The sequence below is a fragment of the Hemibagrus wyckioides genome, linkage group LG26 (assembly GCF_019097595.1).
Source record: "Hemibagrus wyckioides isolate EC202008001 linkage group LG26, SWU_Hwy_1.0, whole genome shotgun sequence".
Taxonomy (NCBI): domain Eukaryota; kingdom Metazoa; phylum Chordata; class Actinopteri; order Siluriformes; family Bagridae; genus Hemibagrus; species Hemibagrus wyckioides.
In genome coordinates, this window is record NC_080735.1 from 10,799,862 (window position 1) to 10,819,486 (window position 19,625).

At 37.1% G+C, this 19,625-nt stretch overlaps 1 protein-coding gene across 1 annotated transcript; it reads right to left on the reverse strand.

Moving 5' to 3' along the window:
* Positions 1–744: 744 nt before the first annotated feature.
* On the reverse strand, positions 745–12,088 carry caly (calcyon neuron-specific vesicular protein). The gene is given in 6 exon segments (XM_058379989.1): positions 745–2,182; positions 2,185–2,359; positions 4,362–4,475; positions 6,432–6,551; positions 8,874–9,004; positions 11,930–12,088. Coding segments are annotated over 5 exon segments (624 nt in total). The 5' UTR covers positions 9,003–9,004; positions 11,930–12,088; the 3' UTR covers positions 745–2,096.
* Positions 12,089–19,625: the final 7,537 nt, after the last annotated feature.

Genomic DNA, 19,625 nt, shown 5'->3' on the forward strand with positions numbered 1-19,625 from the left:
GATTTAATAAGTTTCTTTTAAATCTCTTTCTGTCCTCTCACCACACACACACACACCCCTTATACATTTCCCAGTACGTGTGCTGTCTATCTCCTGGCAACGTTAGCTGTGCCTTGACCAAACTAGGGCCCAGTAAATGCCCTCATAAATACTTTTAAACACTTTATTTGGTTCCATGCCCTAGGCAAAGTGAAATTTTAGGTTCTGTCACTCAGAGCGAGTGTGAAAGAGAGCACAAGAGAGAGAGAGAAAGAGAGGGATGATTGTTGATTTCAATACAGAGCAGAGAGTGCAAGGTGGTGGTGTGAAAAATGTGGGAGTGTAAATGAGATGCAGACAGACGCACAGCAGGCGCGGCAAACACACTCTCGCACATACCTACGCACACACATGCGGCCTTACTCACATGTGCATCTTTATTCGTTGCGTTTTCCAGTGCGCCATTTTGTGCGCGTGTTTATACTGTATATATATTCTTTTACTCACATTTTACAGAGCGCGTGTGTGGAGTGTGTACGGATTGAGCTTTGCTTTTATGTGAAAGCTTCTGTTAATTAAAGGTGAGAAAGAAGGAACCGGTCGTGTTCTCGATGTGTCACGAGACTTTAGGTTTAAAAAGCTTATATTAATAAACAATAATAATAATTTTAAAAAACACTGTTTGAATTTTAGACACATGTAAAATGTAATATATATATATATATATATATATATCTCAACTGAACGTCAATAAGGACAGAGTGCTGAATACTGAAATCTTTATTTCCGTAAGATGAAGCAAGTTAATAACAGTAGACTGCCACATATACACATGACTTAATAGAATTAAGAGAATTAACATCAGTAGCTGCTTCTTAACCATTCTGTTCCTGTAAAAATACACCAAAAAAAAAGTATGAAAATAAATATCAAATAAAATACACACCAAAAAAGTATGAAAATAAATATCAAAATAAAGCTCCAGGTCAAAATACTGAAACGTAATACAATCAATGACATAGTTCCAGCAAATAAATATCCAAAAGCTATACAGATGAGTACTTATAAAAAATGATACATAAATAAAAAAGAAATACTTCAAGGTCAAATATCGCAAGCAAATTGGGGGGAAACCGGTGAAGAGATATTGCAGTTGGGAGTGAAGGTTGCACATTCATAATAGTGTCCTTGAGAATACATACATAAGGACTTAATTTTGTGGTTTTTAATTTCACATTCTTGAGTGTGCACAACAGGATGTTTTGTTTTTTAATGAAATATGTCTGCAGTTTGCTGGTGGCTTGAATTTGATGAGAAGCACAAATAAACATACAGAAATAAAGGAAGAAAAATATCTCAATACATGAAGTGATAAATACATATCAAAAAATCCTGTTCACTTGTGTTTCACATTACATTCAGCGATTTTTTCATTTTCATGTAAACAGCCAGTGATTATACAGTAATCTCTACATGGGTATAAAGTGTGTCTAATGCATAAAGCAAAAACATGGCTTGCTAGCTTTATATTTCGATTTATTAACAGATCACCTGTTTTTAGCAGAATTTGTTAAGGAGAAAAAATGTACAGATTATGATTGAAACTGTATTTATTGTATTAATGCTTTTTTTTAATTCCTGTTGCGTTTTTTTTTTTTTTTTTTTTTTTTAGAGAGCACGTTTTTACACGCCATGCATGAGTTGTTCTGCTAAGCTAAGCTACTTTCACGTTAAACCGAGTGAGAGCTACTTAAGGTGGAAATGGTGAAAAGCACAAACATCGAGGCAAAAAACGAACGGATCCACGACGGCACGATGAGTCAAAGAACGTAAGGGTGTGAAGCTAAAGGACGAGCCGCTAATATCTACATTTGATTTAATACACCGAGACGGTTTCTGAAGAGCTCGTAGCGTTTGTATTGTCAAGTATGAGTACGGGAGATTCCCGAAGTCAGGAATCTGCTGACTTCGACTCTGCTCCTCTCTACATTTTTGATGTCAAATATCTGATCTCGTCTGGATGCTTATGGCAACGTACTTAAAGAGGCAACACACACACACACACACACACACACACACACACACACCCTTCCTCTATATGCTGTACTTCTTCTTTTTCACTTAAACATAGCCTCTCTGTCACAGCTCCTCCTCCACCATCCCCTCTCTCCATCCCTCACTGCTGGGAGTGGCTCGCCTCCCCCTTGGCCTTCTGGGATTCCTTCATGGCGTTAATGACAGGCAGCCAGGGAGATGAGAGCTCAGGGAGAGCCTTCTTAGCTGGGTTCAGATGGCTGATGGCGGTGTAGAGGCTTCCCCTGGAGCCTGCGTCCTGCTCGGGGTAGTACATCTCCAGAGCAGCCGGGGTGCAGTGCTTATGCTGCGTTCAGAAGGTGTTAAGTGAGGGAATGCGTTACATTACATTTTACATCTATTTATTAAGGACTGTGAATCTCTATGGGTTTCGCCATGAGATTTCTTTTCACTTATGTGATTAGACCCCAACTCTTCCTTCGTCTTGAATTTTGTTTTCTGCAGCTTATATATATATATTTTTAGCTTTCACATGGTCTTGCTTCAAAACCGTAATATTAACTACAAATTATTATCACTTAATATTAATATTAAATAATTTTACTCTGGCATTTTGTTCCTCTGAACAAAATTTTCACAAAAAAAACCCTCCACATTCACATGGTTAAGGTTGTAACGTGTTCCTAATGTACAGAAGAGCTCTAAATAAGTTTTTATTAGTAATAATAAAACCTGACAGTGTGTCCTGGTACAGGAAATTAAACAGGCCAAAGTGTGTTACTCCTCTTCCTCTTACACAGCAATTTGCCAGTTATTACAATTTTTGTATTTAGCAAAGAATGACATGTCACATCAAGCTTTTTAATCAGTTTATATTTACATTTAAAAGTAAGTGGCTTGTGTTACTGCAGTTATTAAACATAGTGGCCTAATTTTTTGACTTATACACCACTGACACTGGAGACTCCTCCCAAAAATGGTAAATAAATTCTATAAAATAAATAAATAAATAAAATAAATTGTATAACGTGCTTTATTGATACATGGTTTAAATTATTATTATTATTATTATTAAGTATAGATTGTGTGGATTGTCTGAAATAACAGCTTCTTGAATGAGCTGTTACTATAGGAACAGTAAAATAAAGAGCATTTTAATGCTATGTTGTGAAATTATTATGTGAAATTTGCACCTTATGGTTAAAAAGTATTGATATCATAAAAGTATTATAAATGTATGTATGTAAAAATGATATTATTTATTATTATTTCATTTGATTACAATTTTATTATTCTTTTAGAAAAGAAATGTTCTTTAATATTCTCATGTATTCAATTGATTGCTAGTCGAAGCTTATTTTACTTTTAGCTGTAAAAGTTTCCCTCTGATTATGATTCGAATCATTACGTATAGAAGAACTGATTATATTTTTCCCCTAAAAAAAGTCTTTGTGGTATTTCTTTATTGTTATATATTGTGAAATGATTTTTTTTTTTTTCACAAAAGAAAGTGAGTCTGTCTATCTTAAGAATAAGCTTATATAGAAAGACAGGATGAGTGTTGTCAATTATTTCAAAATGCAAAGCACATCTAAATTTAAAAACCTTGCAACCTCGTGCATTCAGTCCTGACAGTGTTGATAAAGATATGAAATAGCTGTGTCACGGGCGATCACAGAAGGCTACCTGAGGCAAATCGGATGGTGAACAGTGACTCCGTGTTGGACTGAAAGCTACTGCATGCCAACAAGCCTTGGCCTTGGTGGACCTCATTCCTTTTTAACGAGAGGCAATTTTCCTTTCTTTTCAAGTCGACTATACTGCGTTAGCATATCTCACTAATGACATCTTTGGCGTCGACTTCAAAGGGGCAGAGGTGGAAGCTCCCGTGGGCCTTAATCACAGTTTAGTCACAGCAAAGACTAATTAAAGACATTCTTACACTCCTGCACTGAAGGGAGGAAAAAGCCCTGATGCTACATGGGCTAGCTGAGCAACCACAGGCTATAAGCTAATATCGGGTCTTTAAAGGTTATGGGAGCCATGCGTGAGATTATTAGACCAGACACAGACATTGTTTTGAATGTGCCGAGGGAAAAAATATATTCTAAAAGTGTGTGTGAGGACTGACAGGTTTGTTATTTTTTTTTACTGTATGAAAACACCAGCTTTAGAACTCCACAGCAGGCTAGTTCACCAAGCAGCGTCTTGTGCTAATACTAATTTCTCCTACTAGCTTGCTTCTTAGCAGCAGGATGTCTGAGATGAGGATTCCCTCAAGGCTTGTTTGTGTTTGTACAAAATATAATAAGGAAGTGGTGATAAGTCTGGAGCAAAACTGTAGTTACCTTGAGGACGAAGCCCTCGGGACAGCTAAGCTGGTCGTACCACAAAGCTTTATACATAACCAGCAGCAGCAGACACGCAAGGAAAGCCAGGGTGATAAGAATAAGTCCTGTGAGCTGAAACACACACAAGTGTATTAAAGTATATAAGCTGATTAATACCCAAACTCATTATGTAAATATTTAACAAGCAGGGAGTCATGACAGCAGACATTTTATACAGAAATGTTTTCTACAGCAAACGCTAACACAAAGGCAACAATAGAGTTCCTTGTTGTTTTTCTTGTCAGAGGATGATGTTAAACTTACTCTATCATTTATAGTGTCTGGGAAAGCAGAGGTGCCAGCATTCAACACTGCTAACAGGAAAATCATAGCAGGCTGAGAGAAAGAACAGGGTTACTACAGCAGATATCAAGATGGCTTATTATTATTATTATTATTATTATTATTTTTTAGCTATGTGCCAAGCAACAATAAGCACACAGTGAGGAAAAGTCTGGGAGACTAACCTTCTTGTATTCTATTATCTCACAAGTTACTGAGATAACGTTGACTAATCACGCTGCACCACTATAGCACAAAGTGTCTCTTCTTTAAGTCCCTATTACCGTAACAAGGGGTCACAAATCATAAATCCTACAGATAAACATCTGGCACCTCTGTGAAAATATTACATTATTATAGTATTATGTATTTGTAATCAGCTGGAATATTTCTAATTGTGCACGTTTGGAGAACGTTTTAATGAGACAGTCTGCGTATCATATTGTTTGAATTGTTTTGAGGAAATACAGACAACTATTCAACTATACTGTTTATATTGTATAGATATACAGTAGCTTCCAAAGGTCTGAGACCTAAGTCTACAAATTTGAGAATTTTCAGTAAAATAAAAGTAAGCTAAATGTTCAATATAACTAAATATTCAGAATTCTGCGTTATTTCAAAATTCCTCATGTGTGATCTCTTCTACTGGAGCAGATGAAACTGAACAAACTCAAACTTGCAGAGTTCGAGTGCACAGTGTCATTACAGCAGAAAAAAAGGCGATGTATGGAATATTAAAAAACTAGAAATCAAGAAATTCATGTCTATATTTCAACTTCTCACTAATGTCACTATCATTTATAAGGAAAATTCTATTAAACTAGAAAGGAATGCAAAATACCAGGACTAGTGGCGAAGACACTTTCCAACCAGTATTGTAAATAAATAAAATCCTATTAATGCGTGATTTAATAAAAATACAAAAAGTTCAAAATAGTAACACAGTAAAACAGATTTTTCCAGTCTGAGACACTAAACTGAAGCCATTAAGGTGACATTAAGGTCAAAATGCAGACCAGTTTTATATTTTATAAATAGCTCAACAGATGTTATTTATAGATAGCACGACGTTGTGGAGGAACAGCGTGCCTTGTTTTAACTAAGCAATAAAGCAAAACACTAAACTGAAGTAATTCGAACAACTATACAAAAAAATAAAAATGGAAGAAGCATGCAGACTATTTTTCAGTCCAATGTGTCCTGAATTTCTGCTTCACTTTTGGCCAATACATTTTATTCTGAACACTAACAAAGTGCTTTCAAAATGAATGACAACCCCACAAAAATAAAATAACTCATTCACTACATGGCAAACCAACAAATAATGTATATAGTTCTAGTTTATTGGTCATGAAACCACAGACATACTGTCGGAATGAACTTAATGGTTCTTTAGAAACAGTTCAAGCCCGTGTTTGATAGGCCACAGGTAACATAAACCCCATGGCAATAATGTAACAGTAATTCCCCTGTCTTGCCTTTCGCCCTATGTGCGCTGGGATAGGCTCCAGCAGACCCCCGTGACCCTAGGAGTCCTAGGAATAAGCGGGTATAGACAATGAATGAATGAATGAATGAATGAATAATTCCCCTGTGGTTATGTTAAAGTTGATATTTGCTTAAAAGTGTTTCCTACAGTAGAACTGTTTCAGATATACCAATGATATACAACTACACCATTACTGCTTACTACCAAACTTTCTAAACTAGAATCCCGGTAACAGCAAAGTAAGATCAGCTTACCTTGACCTTCTCTGACACCTCGTCATAAAGGTTTATATTCAACTTCTTAATGCTTGGCATGTACATTTTCTTCTTTTGCTTCTTCTGTAGCTGATACTCGGTGGTTGTTTTGACAATAACCTATAGAAATGATGAGAAGAAAAGACGAATGCTTCAGCATGTACTCTGCCAGGTGGAACAGCTCTCAAAATGGTGCAGAGGTGTCGTTACACCATCCGTGTCTGAGAAATTTTTACAAACGTGGGCATCGGTAGTGAATCAGTGAGCATGAAATAGAGAATATACACCGCTGAGCCGTAACATTAAAACCACCTGCCTAATAACGTGTAGGTTCCCCGCTGCGCCACAAAAACAGCTCTGACCCTTCAAAACATGGACTCCACAAGACCTCTGGAGATGTGATGGTATCTTGCACTAAGATCCTGTAAGCAGTGATGTGAGTCCTACATGGATCTGATCTGGTTTGTCCAGCACCATCAGACTGAGATCTGGGGAGTCAAAGCCATGAACTCCAGCAACTTGATGTCATGTTCCTCAAACCATTCTTGAACAGTTTTAGCAGTGTGGCAAAGAGAATTATCCTGCTAAAAAAAAAAGAAAAGAGAGACCAGATCCATTAGGCAATACTGATGCCATGAAGGTGTGTACTTTGGGCTGCAACAATACTGAGGTAGGTGTCAAAGTAACATCCACATGAACCAGAACTCAAGGTTTCCCAGCAGAACATTGCCAAGAGCATCACACTGCCTCCATCAGCTTGCCTTCTTCACTTAGTAGTGCCATGTCTTCCCCAGGCCCATACACCCAGCTGTCCACATGATGTAAAAGAAAACCTGATTCCTCAGACCAGTCCACCTTCTTCCATTGCTGCATGGTCCAGGTCTGATGCTCACATGCATTGGACAGTGATGAGAATCAGAGCACTCTGATCAGTCTGCAGCTACACTGCCTCATACACAGCAAGCTGTGATGCACCGTGTGTCCTGGCACCTTTCTGTCATAACCAGCGTTAACATTTTCAGCAATTTGTGCTACAGCAGCTCTTCTGTGAGATCAGGCCAGACAGGCTAACCTTGCTTCTCACTTGCATCAGTGAGTCTTAGGCACTTGTCACTGATTGTCGTTCCTTGTGTCACTTTCGTTAGGTAAACTGGGAACTGGGAATCCCACAAGACCTGCTATTTTACAGAAGCTCTGACCCAGTCGTCTAGCCAACACAATCCTTACACAGATCCTTACTCTTCCCAATTTTCTCTGCTTCTAACACATCAACTTCACTAACTGGCTGTTTACTTGCTGCCCAATATATATCCCACTTCTTGACAGCTGCCACTGTAACAAGATAATACATGTTCTTCACTTCACCTGTCAGTGGCTTTAATGTTATGCCTGATCCATGTAGTTCCTCTTCAGTCCATTATTTATCATCAGGTTCTTCTAAATTTTATGCAGTTGAGAGACTAAGATTGAATAATTCATCATCTAAATGCAGATGCCATGTGGTGACGTCTCGCATCCTTTATCTTTCTTACACACTCCGACACGTCTGTATTTCCAACCTTGTAAGCACCTTCGATATAATTGCTAATGCAGCTAATTAGTGCTACACATGCAACTAAATCTAACCTTATTCTTCATTACAAAAGGAAACCTTTGGTTATTCTAATGCGTTTTAATGGGAAAGCTGCTTCTGCTGGTCCCAAGGTCAAACCTGTCCTACACTTCTGGGATATAAAAAAAACACGCTCTCTCTCACACACACAAATACACATGTCTCTACAGATTTGTGCAACTTCATCTTCAGCACACTGCAGGAACCAATACCATTGTGGCCCCACAATCCAGTGCAGGAATAAACAACAAACCTGATTGAAACTATGGATCGCTGTCACTTCCTGACAGCTTTCCATGAACGAGAGTTCTAGGCCAAACACTAACAACTGAAACCAGTGGGTTGGCAGAAGATCTTAGGTTGCTGAATTCAGAAAGTGATCTCTCTTTTTTCTTGTCACAAACAAACACACACACACACACACACACAGCCACGAGCAATGACAAGCACACAGATCTTGTAATGCTATGTAATTTTGGCCATCACTGTCACTGAGAAATGAGTCATTTGCCTATGAAACACAAACACTGCTCTGATTCTCTCTGAGCAGAACGACTGCTGCTCACGCCATCTGTGTGTGTGTGTGTGTGTGTGTGTAAAATCACTCTCGGTCCTCTTGAGACATTTAGCAAGAGAACGCATCAAAATGAATTTGTGAGCATTATGTATGACAATGTCACAGCTATGCCACTCCTCTCTGATACAGCTTGCATTGCACTCCTCTTTTTAAGCTCTGTCTGGAGTCATGTGCAGAATACACAGAGGAGGAAGGGAGTTGCCGTGGTAATGCGGAGACGTAGAGGTGCTGGCTGTCATGCACGATTGCTTACCTTATCTGGAAATGGTTTCTGGAGCTGGTTAACCTCCAGTGGTGTGATCAGAGGGATGTTATCAAAGCCATCCTCCAGAGATGGCTCCCTCTCCACCTTCTCGCCAAGAGTGCTGCCCAGTTTCACCATGTCTGACACACACACACATGTAGTTTTATTGCACACACATTACAAATGCACGAAGAACGATTGGAATATTAATTCCTAATTAATACAATTAATAAGTGGAAAACTTTGCAGCGTTAAGATTAACGAGCAGAGAACATGTGATGCTTCTGCCACACTTCAGCTGTGATCTTTGTGTGCTGTGAAGCTTTCGGAAAACTCGAGTCTCATCTTGAAGAAATGTGGAGTTGGAGTTGTTTACAGAATGACCAACACTTGTACTCGGAGAAAATGTACAAATCCCACAGTCTAGCTTCACAAAGACACCTCAACTGGCTAAACAAATAAACAAATAAATAAACAAATAAAATAAGGAGTGAATGAATAAACAAAAACGACTATCCCACCAAAACAAACAAACAAATCAAAGAAAATAAGCATCTACTGAATGAATGAATGAATGAATGAATGAATGAATGAATGAATGAATGAATGAATGAATAAACAAAAACTACAGTCTACCTTAAACAAACCAAAAAAAATTAAACAAACAATTTAAAAAAAAAAAACCCAAATACACAAAAACTATTTCCCTGCAAACAAACAAACAAAAAAAAAGCAAACAAACAAATCAATGAAATTGGTGAATTACTGAATAAACAAAAACTATTACCCACCTAAAACAAACATTTTTTTAACAAAACAAATAAATAAAAATAAGAAATGAATAAACAACAAAAAAAACCCTAAAACTCAAGTAAAAAAAAATCACAATTTATTTATAATTAAGATACATTTATTAAATTATTAGTGTATTTAGAATAATCCAGACTTTTCTGCCATAGTGGGACTGGACTAATAACCTATATTACTATCCCAACATTACACTATTATCACCACTTATATTATTTATCATGATATTGTTTACTATATAAACAGAAATGTTTAAACATCTTTACTGCCCATCACACTGGCAGTATTTAGAGGGTTAATTATTTTATTAAAGAGTGAGCTGAGGCTAATTAACCCCTAGTTAACAGCGTCCACATGCTTCCTGTCAGTTTGATGAATAGCTCTTGGCGACGTGAAGACAAATCTGTAAACCAAAACAGCACAAAATATGGCTGTTCACCAGGCAGCTATCAAAAATTAGCATACTCCTCAATCCTCATTAATGAAATTCTGATGAAATAATTGTTGGTGTTTTGCAGCATTTTTCAATATTGTTCATGCTGTAGATTGTGATGTATTATATATACACAACTGATTATATATGCTGCAGTTCTGGGAAAGGACATTTGATGCACATGTTGTTTTTCTTCACTTGCCTGAATCTCAGGCCATGTCATTATGAGTCAGTGTGAACACACATTCATACACACACACACACACACACACACACACACGCTCCCACACAAACGATGAAACAAACACAAATACATTATCTGTAGGAGAGAAGAGGACAACTCGTATCTCACAATCGACTTCCATGTTCTTTCATTTTCTATGGCCTAAAACATCTGGAACAGCTTCCTAGAAAATATCTAGAATTCTTAAATATCAGTTGATTCCTCCTTCTACAGCTTCAGACATATTTAAGACATCTGGATGTCTTACTTGCCTGGAATACGTTCTGTAATAAATTATACGACATTTATTACTGAATTTACACCCTGGAGATTGTTTTTGTTTGTTTGTTGACACATGAGCTAAATTTGCTTCATTATTCCCTTAGCAGTCCTCTGGTGTTTCAGTAATAGCTGTTCTGATTCTTATCAGATCCTACGAGCCTGCGATTTAGATGAATGCACTGACACGTGGCAAAACCAATTTCTTTTTCTATTACTTACAAATGTAGTCTGCAATTGTAAGAACAGTTCGGATAAGGGTGGCTGTTGCCCCCCCCCATGGCCCCATGGCCCCTGATGCACACCCTCACCCTTTATATATATATATATATATATATATATAAATATATATAACTCACTCTTTAAAACTTCTGATTAGAGAGGTTGTTGTTCATATATTTGATTTTTTCAGCATTTTAAAGAAAAGATGGCATATTTGAAGAGAATCCAGGTTTTATAAAGGATGCTCAATTGCACACACACACACACACACACACACACACACAATCTGGGTACTACACCGTCACAAACCCCTGGATAAATGAACACTAATATATTTACATCTAAAAGAGCATTTAATGGGATCATGTAAGCTTGTAAGTCTTCATTAAACCCTATAGGTGTTTATTCAATAGGCCTGCTCTTGTTCTCCTGTATATAACCGCGGTCATTCAGCTCTAACGCGATTCCTACTAAACACTATATGCTATAGATAGTACGCCATAAATATCTTAGTATATCTTGTATAGTGTTTACATATTGTAATTTTCTGTTAAAGTAAGCAGTATTAGCTGCTAGAAATCAATAAACAGCCAAGCTTATACGTCTAAGCCGCATAATTACTAGCCTACTAAACAGTATGCAAAAAATAGTACGCCGACAACGCTAGCTGTAGATGAGTGCGAGTTGATCATCCATACTATTTAGTACGCTAGATTTAGTACGGTCTCAGTGCCTGAATCCCAGAAATATAAACCAGCCACAAAGGACACCGGACACTGAAAAACGTGTCTTTTTGTTGCAATATTGCTCGAAAGAATGTCTCGTATCGTAGGTGTAAATGCTTTTAGATATAACTTTCAATGCAGAAAGCGAAAAATAAGCATATTTATGTAAAAGAAATCTGAAATAAAACGCCACGTCCTCGATAGAACAATTATCCACCAAAATGAAAGGTAGCAGTTACCTTAGTAACCACTGACATCACGCAATTAACGCTGATACACAAACTATATCAGGTTACATGGGGTATATATATATATATATATATATATATATATATATATATATATATATATATATATATATATCTTGTAAACTCACCGATTTTCCGTGACGGTAACGGTGTGGTTGATCCTTAGGGCAGATTTTTGGAGGAAAATGTAAAAAAAAAAAAAAGTCTGAACGGAGCAGCACGGTTACCGTGGCAATGCCGGATTCAGCGGAGGCTGCGTCGTCGGTTTGCACTGCGCATGCGCATTCCGTCACACGCCGTGTTCTTCGCAACGAGCTGTCGCTCCCGTATGATGTCAGCCGAATCAATTCTATAATTTGCATTTCACACTTTTTCTTTCCCTGCTCTGTTTTAAGGTGTTTGCTAAACCAGGAATTAAAACTAGTTGATGTGTGAAAAGAGGCCAGACATAGTTACACAGATTTCTTGCTGCATTAAGGTGTACAACCAGACAAACATAAAAGAAATAAAAAACCAAGAGAAAGAAGACTAGGCCAGACAGCTGAGCAAGATAATAACAGACATAGGGTCATAGGAAGGAAGTTATTTTTACAAGATTTTACAAAAATCAATCAACATCAGGCATAACATTATGAGCACTGAGAGGTGACGTGAATAAGACTGATGATCTCCTCATCATGGCACCTGTTAGTGGGCCTGTATATTAAGTAGCAGGGGAACATTTTGTCCTCAAAGTTGATGTGTTAGAAGCAGGAAAAATGGACAAGCGTAAGGATTTGAATGAGTTTGATGAAGGGCCAAATTGTGATGGCTAGACCACTGGATCAGAGCATCTCCAAAACTGCAGCTCTTGTGGGGTGTTCCCGCTCTGCACTGGTCAGTATCTATCAAAAGGAAGGAACAGTGTTGAACTGGCGACATGAGGAGCAAAGGCTGACCCGTGTGATCCGATTCATCAGACGAGCTACTGTTACTCAAACTGCTGAAGAAGTTACTGCTGGTTCTGATAGAAAGGTGTCAGAATACAAAGTGCATGATGGGTCAGGGCTGTTTTGGCAGCAAAAGGGGAGACCAACATAATATTAGGCAGGTGGTCATAATGTTATGCCTGGTCAGTGTATATGCAAAGGCATATATAAGTGAAGTAAACAAATTATAAACAATATTCCCCACCACTTGTGCTTTATTTTATGGAAAATGTAAATAAGAAGGAAAAAAAACCCATCAGGTTATGCCAGGAACAATAAGCTTGCTTTGTAAATTTTAGAGTGTGTGCCTGGTTTCATAATAATAATAATAATAATAATAATAATAATAATAATAATAATAATAATAATAATAACAGGCATCTATGGTGGCTTGGTAGTTAGCATGTTTACTCACTCTTCCAGGGGGTTTATACTTTGGTGGTTTTCTCTTTCTACTCCAGTCCAAATAATGCTCTGTAGGCTGATTGCATTAATGATAATAATAATAATAATAATAATAATAATAATAATAAAGCACTCTATAGCCAGTGTGGATTTTATTAGGCAGCTAGTATAGCAATAAGACAGGGGTAATAACAATAACTCCAGTTCCCTTTAGTTGCTCTTGGCTGCGTTCAAGAAGCAATCTTGGAAACAATGCAGTATTTTCCCCATGTTATCTGGGGTATGTCTTATTGTGGTTACGTTGCTCAGATGCCAGTGAACAACTTTAAAGATATTAGTTACATGGGAATAAAATTATACACTAGCAGCTAGGGCTGCATCATGGTTCTTAACAATATCTAAAGTGTAGCTGTCAAGCTCCAATCGATTAAATCAGTAGATGTTACATTTTTACACTTTGTGTGATTGATTTCCTTTAAAAAGAAAATCATAAATATGGAGTATTACTACATCTTTACCTAAAAGCTGGCACTGAATAGGTTTATAATATGTGTATCTGTAAACAGAGAAATGTTACCAAACAAGATATCTTCTAAAGACTGGATTTAATTTGATGTAATGTATAATTTTGAAATGACTTGATTGCAATGTCCTTTTCAAAATATGTAATAAACAATCTTTGAAAGTAGACACTGAAATGGGCTATTCATTTATTTTTTCCTGTATATTGGATTATGGCAGCTGCAAATGGTCAAATGACTGGTTAAAGTATGTGAAGTAGCATCTTAAATAGGCTGAGATATTTCAATTCAAGGGTTATAAGAATGCTTTTCTTGAGCTTTTTTCATATGATCTGAAATTCCGCGGCAGATGAATAGGTCATATACTTTGCATGACTGTATGATATTCCTTACCAAACGATTACCAAATGGGTGAAATCTATGAAAGTGGATGTGAATCTGTTATCCATAGTCATCTAGATAATATACAAGAAAAAGTATGCAGGAAAAAAGTGTGTAATATATATATTCAAGAAGATTGATGTTGGTAGGTTGAGTTGCAGGTACAATGAGCAAAAGAGCAAGACAGTGACAGACTGGGAGAGAAAGAAATAGATACAGTGTGAAAAAGGATGAGAAAGTGGGTGAGAAAGATACAGAGGCAGAGAGAGAGAGAGAGAGAGAGAGACTATTTCTCAGCAAAACCCACAGACTGTTGGAGCCAACCCTGTCTGAGTGTATGAACCTTCCATTCTTTCTCTCGTGGAATCGTGCTGCGCTGTCTTTGGATACGTCCAACTCAATGAATTCAACACGTCTCCTCTCGTGCACTCGTCCTCCCCTAAACCCCCTGTTTTGTGTCCAACCCCCTCCTTCTCCAGGCTTCAATTGGGCTTACATTTATTATTTTGACCTTTAGTTAGCAGGGGACACACTTCAAAAGGCAAGCCTGGCTCTCTGGCGCTTTGAGGAGAGCTCTCCGGGTCAGGCACACTGAGACCGACAGAGAGCTTCCCTCCTCTGGCTCGGGCCCAGTCCCATAGGACAAAAGCCTCTCGCGGTGACTAATGAAAATGAGAATCAATTAGGATATGGGTTTCTCAGACAAGGGGAGGCCTTTGTTTTCTCAATAAAAGCTCTGAGTGGCAATCCTGTGCTTTTGTGGGTTGCGGAGCGATGGAACGGGACGACCAACACAATAGGGGTTATGGAGGGGTGTTATGAGTAAAGTAGAATGGGTGAGTTTGTTGAAATATGGTTGCTGTACTCTTCCTTTAAGCATTCGCCCCTCAGGAGCATGCAAATCACGCAGTTCAATTAGAATAAGTTAGTGTGTGAACTTAGAAAGCCTATCAGTAACAATACAAATTTACAGATTTGGTAATAATTTGCTAAATTAATTAATTAAAAAAAAAAACCCCTTGCACTCTTAAAAATGTGGAAAAAAAAGATGTGTGTGGTCAACAGATTATGATGTTTTGCTGATTACAGATTAATCTAGATGTGAAAAAAATGGATAAGAGAACAGAGTATGGTATAAACAGACTGAAAGATGTACTAATTTTATTTAATTTGCACAAATTTGTTTGAATGTCATCTACTGAATCGTTTTTTCTCTCGACCTGACCTTGGTGTGAAAAGCAGGGCTAAGTTGGGGGAAATGTCACACATCTTTATTTCATTTATAAAATGTATACATCTCTCTCTCTCATTTCGGTATTTATTGTTCACTTAAACAACCATATATATATATATATATATATATATATATATATATATATATATATATATATATATATATATATATTCATGCAGGTCAATATTACAAATAAATTATATACATATTTTTACTTTTCTGTTTCTTTTTTTAAACAGCTGAAGACATTTCCGCTATATTTTCAGTTTTGTATATACATGTATAGGACTCCTTTGAGCTGACAGGAGGGCTACACTAACACATATACCCATTATTTACAGCCACTGTGAGCAGAAATGCATTTCAGAATGCTCGAGAGAACAAATCAGACATTAAGGAGGATGAACTAGCAGCATATCAGATTTCACTCCTGTCAGGCAAGAACAGGGATCTGAGCCTACACTGGGCACAGGCTCACAGAAACAACAGCTGAAAAATGGTAAAAACTTTGCGTTGGGGGAATGGGGTTATTTATTTGGTTTTTATAGTTTGGGTCCACTTGTCCCCTTAGACAGAAGCATCGCTGCAAATTGATGCAAAGTTAACACCTTTTTCCGAACAGGAAACATTTCTATCCTGATGGGAGCATCCCTATCCACACTGCCCCAGGACTCACAGAATGAGTTTGATGATGTACATTAAAATGATGTAACGCACATACTATGGCCTTCACAGTGAGCAAATCCTAACCCATTTGAATACCTATGGGACACTTTGAAGCCACCAGACAGCTCTCTACTCGTCCATCATCAAGCTACCGACTGAGGGATTATGTTGTGAAAGAATAGTGTTCGTCCCTCTAGTACAGTTCACAAGATTTGTCAAATCTGTTCCAAGGCGTGTTGAAGCTCTTCTGGTGAATAATAGAACTACATTTTCATCCCATTAAACTCTCACACATCTGTATATGTAATTTATTATGCATGATACTGTATATAATCTTTATACATAATCTTTATGTATATAATCTGTTTTTAAGCCTAAAATCTGACTCTACTATGCCTTAAAAATATCAAAATGGATAAAACATTCATCCTTTCCCTCTTGCAATTCTCATCCATCATACATCAATACAATAAAAACAACAGCTGACATTTTGAATAAGATGTGGAAATGTTTAATCAAGCCTTTGTCAGTAATCTTTATAGAGGTCCGATCTTGTGATATATACAGTAAATGGTGCTTTTATATTCTCATGTACAGGTACTACATATTCACTACATTTCTAAGATTATTAATAAAGAAGATAAACAGCAATGCTAAACTGAGACCATACATAGCTTAGCATCAGATCAATGCGAACAGACACTAAACAACATTCGAATAAGAGAATTAGCATGAGAACATGAGCGTAAAGATTTGTGCTACGCTGTAGGCTATTTTGCGCACTAAGAAATTAGGTTACAAAAGATTTTAAGCACAAAAGAACTTTTAAACCACAGCTCTGGGATTCAGAAGGTGTTGAATTTTCATTTTCTGTTACAGCAGCTTGCATGGTGGATGCTACTGTATATGTAAACAGAGTATGTACTTTCTCATATATATTGAATTTTCCACTGTCTAAGCCTTGTGGAAAGTCTTCAGGTCAGATGACTTGTGAGAAGAGAAACTTGTTTTGTGGACCAACAATATTAAAACGGCTTAAAAGTCGGCTGTCTGTTCACATCACATAATACCACAACACCCCCTGTTTTCGCGCCACATCAGGGTATATATCCTTACTCCTGATAGCCATCTCTTTATAACTGAGTCCAAAACTCCACCTAATGGCCAAAACTACAAACACTGTCAAAAAGATCACTGCTTATACCTCTAACCATGTCAGAAGGACTAACTCAACCTACCAGAAGATGGCAGTGTAAGAGCAGTGTAAGAGTCTGGAGGCAAAAAACAAAAACAGAAACCTAATATATAGAGATATATCTATAATAAAATCTACACAACGAAACAGGTGTAATCATTTAATAATGTAAGCACTCAATAAGGAATAAGCAAGCCAAATGACAATAAACACAGTTGTAAAGTTGAACACAGTTTTATTCACCACATTACTCAGTTATTTGGCTTGAAATTAACACGCTGATTAGACTTAATCCCACGGCATGTATTAGTGGAATACAAACAATAAAGGAAGTTAATACACAGTGGAGAAAATGTGAGGAAATGGAGAGAGAGAGAGAGAGAGAGAGAGGAGAAGAAGAAGGTATAGAGATTGAACTGAAGGTGGAGGTAGAGAATGAGAAAGAATAAGAGGCAAGCTTTCTCATTCTCAAAATAAGATTAGATGACCATGTTTTCAGCTATGATTAATAATAATAATAATAATAATAATAATTATTATTATTATTATTATTATTATTATTATTATTATTATTATTATTATTTTATTTTTATTTTTTACTTTTATTCACTTTCAGAATTGTCTTGGTAGATTTTTTCCCCCCACCATAAACATTAAATATATAAATTCTTTAAAAAAATAAGGATATTATTTAATCAGGATGGAGCACAGACTCTTAGTTGCTATCACGGTTCTAACATCCTGTCCATTGTTCCAAGAGTAGATATGGTTTAATCGGTACAACAACAACAACATCAAAGTTCACTAAGAACATAAGTGGGAAAAACAAGAACTACTTCCTTCATCCACTTGTCTCGGTAGATTTGATTGTCCACTAAATTCTTTAATAATATTATTTAAGTAGGGTGGAGCACAGACTCTTAGTGGTTATCATGTTTTGGGGGATTGATTCTGCTCTCTCTTTGTGTGGTTTGCATGTTCTCCCAGTTCTACACCCAGTGTAGGATATACAGAATAAATAAGAGTGGATTATTAGTCCAGATTTCTTATATTGATGCATCCAGCCAGTGCTGTGTTTATTGATTTTTCGTAGTTCATAAACAGTAATAAACGTGCGATATTTAATCCATTTTCAGTCCTATGCAGGATGTATTTTTGCTTCACACCCGGTGCTACAACCCTGACTGAGATAAAGTGATTACTGAGAGCTGAGGGACTGAATAATGCATTTTCAGTATGTTCATTTATGTCGGATTCATACGTACAGTATAGCGTCATTCAAAATCTTTTTAATGGATACGGCATATAGAAATATTTGTGTGTGTATCATTTTGAGCAGTGCTTTTGATTTTAAGCATTTAAGCGAGTGGTGTGTTAATTCCTAAAAAAACAAAAACAAAGATGGAGCCCACTGTAGACAATCCACCGCTGTGCTATAACTATACCATCTCACTAAATGTTCAGAGCAAACCTCAGAGTAGGGTTTCAACTTGAGCAAGAGGATAAGTGAGAGTCTGGAAAGGTGACATGCTCCCTGATGATGCTTCAGAAGTACCATATGTTTCCACCAACAGGGTGCTAATTATGTAGGTTCACTGCTTCATGACTTAATTACAACTACAGTGGGCTCCAAAAGGCTGAGATCATTAGTGCTTCTGTCTGGGCAATTTTTTATTTATTTATTTATTTTTTTCAATTTAACATGAAGCTTTTCATGAAATGGAATGATGTCATCAGCAGTAACTTGAGTGAAAAGTCTTTTAAATATTGTACCAGGGAAGAATCTTTGAAATATTTACACCACTTTCAGAATTTTGTAGTATTTGGTACGTCTCTGTTTCGCTTTAACGACAGTGTGCACTCGAGCCGAAACACGGCACCACAAGTTTGCGTGAAACGCCAGGATCCGAATCCGTCAGCATGTCGTCTAAACACATGCTTTAAGACTCATAGGGAAATCTGACCTTTTGTACAAAAGAGTTAAAACGGTCAATCTGCTCACATTTTTTTAAGTAGCGACCTACAACACAATAGTGACCTATTAACACCGTAGTCAATAACAGTCTTCCAGCATGTCTAGCAGGTTGCCTTGAGCTCCTTGCGATGCCGTTGTTCATCATTTAGACCTTTGTTCACCTGCATTTGTTGGGATTCACACAGAAGAACTAATATCAGTAACCCAGCTTGCCTTCTTTTAGAAAAAAATCAAATCTCAAACAACACAAAAGACCTCTTAAAAAAGTCAGAAAGGCAGACACATTTTTCTTTATCTCTGCCGTTGTGTGGGAAACAAGGTCATCATGATGTACACACATTTCTGATGTACATACATTATCCACTCCATAACTCCCCTTTCCTTATCTCAGTCCTCATCTATATTATCAGATCTTACAAAAGAAATGGTTCTTTACATCAGAGAGTTCGCACTTACAGTTTGACATTTCATTCTGCTTA